Genomic DNA, 3704 nt, shown 5'->3' on the forward strand with positions numbered 1-3704 from the left:
AGTTCAAATATATTTATGTTTATTTGGTTTTCGGTGGTCACCTTTGTGTAATCCAGTTATGCATGTAGGAGCTGTGACTGATTGATTTACCCATAAAGACAGTAAAGATTAAGAGGATGACAAATCAGCATTTGCTTACACAGCGCCTAGTGCTAATCTCCTTGTCTTCCTTCAGAAAGCCCCCAGACGTCTCACACTCGTTCTGGCAGAGAGAAAGAAAGAAGAAGAAGTAGTAACTCTATTGACCCCCCATTACATGAGAAACGACCAGAGAAGGACCACATCCCTGGATCAATATCATCGATCATTTCTGGAGTAACTCTCTGATGACCACTGAAGAAATTAAGCTTTAACTAGAGCATTTAATAGAAACAATTACAAATGTGCTTTATAGACATTACCATGTGTTAAGACTTCACATAACAAAAATGCTTTGATCCATGGGCATTTCACAAAAATACTTCATCCAGAAGAGGAAATACTTCTAGGAAGTTCAGATATCAGAAACTGAAAATGGAGGACCACCTGAGAAAAATGAACCCGTTTTCTTCTGACACATCTAATGACTTCACAGATGGACTGCAAGGTGAGCCACGATGCAACAACATTTAAAAAAGAAATATTGCAAATATTTTGTACAGCGAATTATGTCGTACGAATAATTATCTTAACAATAGTTGTTTGTATTGTGTATACCATATTAAATAATCAGACTAAAAAAGTAGTCATCGATTGATCCTAGTTTCTCCTATCTGTCCTCTACAGAAATGAATCCAGTCCCAGGTAAAGCACATGGCCACAGTCTGCTGTGTAACGTGTGCTCTGACTCCAGCAGTGGAAAACATTATGGCATCTACACCTGCAATGGCTGCAGCGGCTTCTTCAAGCGCAGCGTAAGACGAAGAATCATCTACAGGTTAGTACTTTTATCTAATAAGGTAGACATAATTGTAACATGTATGATAGAGAAATACAACTGGTGTAATAAGTCATGATTTGTATTTTAACACACTACTTTTTGTCGATATCACAGGTGTCAGGCTGGAACAGGCAGGTGCCCTGTAGACAAGGCTCATCGAAACCAATGTCAAGCTTGTCGATTGAAGAAATGTCTCCAAGCTGGCATGAACAAAGATGGTGAGTTTACTAGCGTATTACATGTGCATACAATATTTCTGTGGCTTGGACTGTTTTCATAAGATATATTTAATTGTCTTTTCTCCAGCTGTGCAGAATGAGCGACAGCCTCGAAGCACAGCCCATGTGAGTCTAGACTCTCTAAGGCTAAGTGACCCTAAAAGAGAGCATCTGGCCACCACGCAGGAGCTCACTTCCTCTGCTAGCTACGCATCAGTCATCTGCAGACCCCTGGTCACTTCCTCCGTCCCCTCCTCTGCCGCCATGCAGCCCTGCAGCAACCCCAACAACTACCAGCGCTTTATGGCCAGCCTGCTGACTGCAGAGACCTGTGCAAAACTGGAGCCCCAGAATGGTGAGATCTTATGAAAGAAGTTAACTTAAGGTGGACACAACAAGGACTTTACTAATGTTTTGAAATACATGTTTTTATTTGGTTTGGCTTCTTATGTCTATGATAAGGGGAGGTTTGCCGTTAAAGATGAGAACAAGAGTAACCTAATCATAATAATCATAATAATACATTTCAAACTTTACAATAATGTACTCCCAGTAGTCTTATTGTTTGTGTGACTCTCTTTTTCTAATGCACAGCGGAGGAGAATATTGATGTCACAACCAATGATTCAAAAAGAGATCGGACTCCCTCTGACTGTCGTATGTCCCCGTACACCTCCAGCTGCTCAGAGAGTATATATGAGACATCAGCACGACTCCTCTTTATGTCTGTCAAGTGGGCAAAGAATTTGGCAGTTTTTGCTCACTTGCCATTTCGAGACCAGGTGAGACTGACTGACACATTTTTGTATATTAACCAAACAATTTAAACATACATAACGTGGACTGATAACATGCATTTCTGTGACATCCTCAGGTGATTCTGCTTGAGGAAGCTTGGAGTGAGATGTTCCTCTTGTGTGCCATCCAGTGGTCCCTGCCCATGGACAGCTGTCCTCTTCTGTATCTGCCAGATCTTTCTCCCACACATCAGGCCAAGACCAGCCTGCCCAGAGTTGACCTGCGTGTCATTGAAGAGGTCTTTAATCGCTTTAAGGCCCTGGCTGTTGACCCCACTGAGTTTGCTTGCCTGAAAGCCATTGTACTCTTCAAGCCAGGTGATGAGATCTTCCCCTCAGAAATATTAATTTGTTATTGAATGGACATTGTAACCAATTTTATGCTGTTTTACCTGCAGAGACAAGCAGCCTCAAAGACCCGGAGCAGGTGGAGAATCTGCAGGACCAGTCACAGGTGTTACTAGGTCAGCACATCCATTCACTATACCCCAGCCAAAGTACCAGGTGAGCCTATCTCTCTCTATGATCTACAGACAACACCTGGAGTATATCCAGTTTGTCATATAAAAGCCCAAACAGAAACGTGATGTTAACTCTCGTTTGTTCTTGTCTCTAAAGGTTTGGGAGACTAATACTTCTGCTGCCATCGCTCCACTCTGTGAGCTCGGAGAAAATAGAGCAGCTGTTCTTTCACAGGATCATCGGCAACACACCCATGGAGAAACTGCTGTGTGACATGTTCAAAAACTAAGACCCTAATGAAAACAAGCACACTGGAAGCCAAATCCAGTTCACGCTCAAGAAACATGTTTTCTGTTTGGTACCCATTTACAATAAGACTATACCTTATAAAGGGTTTATGAATAGTTTGTAATTAATCTATTAATTAGGTTGTGAACACTTTATAAATCATTAATAAGCTTTTATGAGACATGAGATAAACAGGGCAACTGTGACCGGTTGCTTGCCAAATAGTGAGCCCACATTTATCTGTACTGCTAAGCCTTATATTGGCTACTTAGCTTACTTGTCTTCTTCATCAGCCAGCATCCTTGGTATCTGTTGTTCAGTGAGTTGATTCTCGCTAAGTAGCCAATACAAGGCTACAAAGTCATCTTGCCAAATAGTGAGCCTGTGTTGATGTATGAAAACTATGTTAGAACTGGTTTATAAATGGTTCTTAATGATTAATAAAGTGTTTACAACCTAATTCATAACCTAATTATAAACCCTTTATGAATCCTTTATAAGGGTAGTCTTATTGTGAAGTGGTACCGATTGTTTTTTATATTCAGGTTATGACTTTCAAATTCAACAACACATCCCTTTTTTACCAAATAAATGTTAAAAATACCACAGAAGGAAACTTTTTCCCCACTATAAGTCAACAAGTATGTACCCATCAAAGTTTATTGTATTCTAAATAAGTATACCAGGTTAAATTCAGTGATTATTACATGATTTTCTTTGTAAATATTGTAAATAATGTGTATGCAAAACATCACATTGTTATTGTAAAGTGTAGGAACCGAGTTGAAAGGAAGCACGTTTTTTATTAAAGTAAATGAAAATGAACATAATATGTATTTTGAATAGTTGTCCTAAATTAATCTAAATTGTGTATTTGTTTGTTTATTTTTGAACACGTTTTACAAAAGACCTATATTCAAAAAATATGCCATAAAAGAACAGAACTATACATAAATGTCTGGTGTGTATAAAAACAAATTATGATATTCAAGTCTGACCATGTCTAGCTTTAGCTTATTA

At 39.1% G+C, this 3704-nt stretch overlaps 1 protein-coding gene across 1 annotated transcript; it reads left to right on the top strand.

Annotated features, from left to right (window-relative positions):
* Positions 1 to 242: 242 nt before the first annotated feature.
* nr2e3 (nuclear receptor subfamily 2, group E, member 3) lies at positions 243 to 2776 on the top strand. The gene is made up of 8 exons (XM_034204755.1): positions 243 to 586; positions 766 to 916; positions 1034 to 1137; positions 1226 to 1492; positions 1732 to 1919; positions 2012 to 2252; positions 2333 to 2438; positions 2553 to 2776. The coding sequence occupies exons 1-8, from the start codon at positions 514 to 516 to the stop codon at positions 2683 to 2685; spliced, it is 1263 nt and encodes a 420-aa protein (XP_034060646.1). The 5' UTR covers positions 243 to 513; the 3' UTR covers positions 2686 to 2776.
* The last annotated feature ends 928 nt before the right edge of the window (positions 2777 to 3704 follow it).

The sequence above is a fragment of the Gymnodraco acuticeps genome, unplaced genomic scaffold, assembly GCF_902827175.1.
Source record: "Gymnodraco acuticeps unplaced genomic scaffold, fGymAcu1.1, whole genome shotgun sequence".
NCBI classification, from domain to species: Eukaryota; Metazoa; Chordata; class Actinopteri; order Perciformes; family Bathydraconidae; genus Gymnodraco; species Gymnodraco acuticeps.

Excerpts from the sequence above, each read along its gene's own strand:
- nr2e3 (XM_034204755.1), top strand. The coding sequence starts at position 514 with ATGGAGGACCACCTGAGAAAAATGAACCCGTTTTCTTCTGACACATCT. Across the intron at positions 1,493-1,731 it reads AAAACTGGAGCCCCAGAATG|CGGAGGAGAATATTGATGTC; the intron begins GTGAGATCTTAT and ends TCTAATGCACAG. Across the intron at positions 1,920-2,011 it reads ACTTGCCATTTCGAGACCAG|GTGATTCTGCTTGAGGAAGC; the intron begins GTGAGACTGACT and ends TGACATCCTCAG.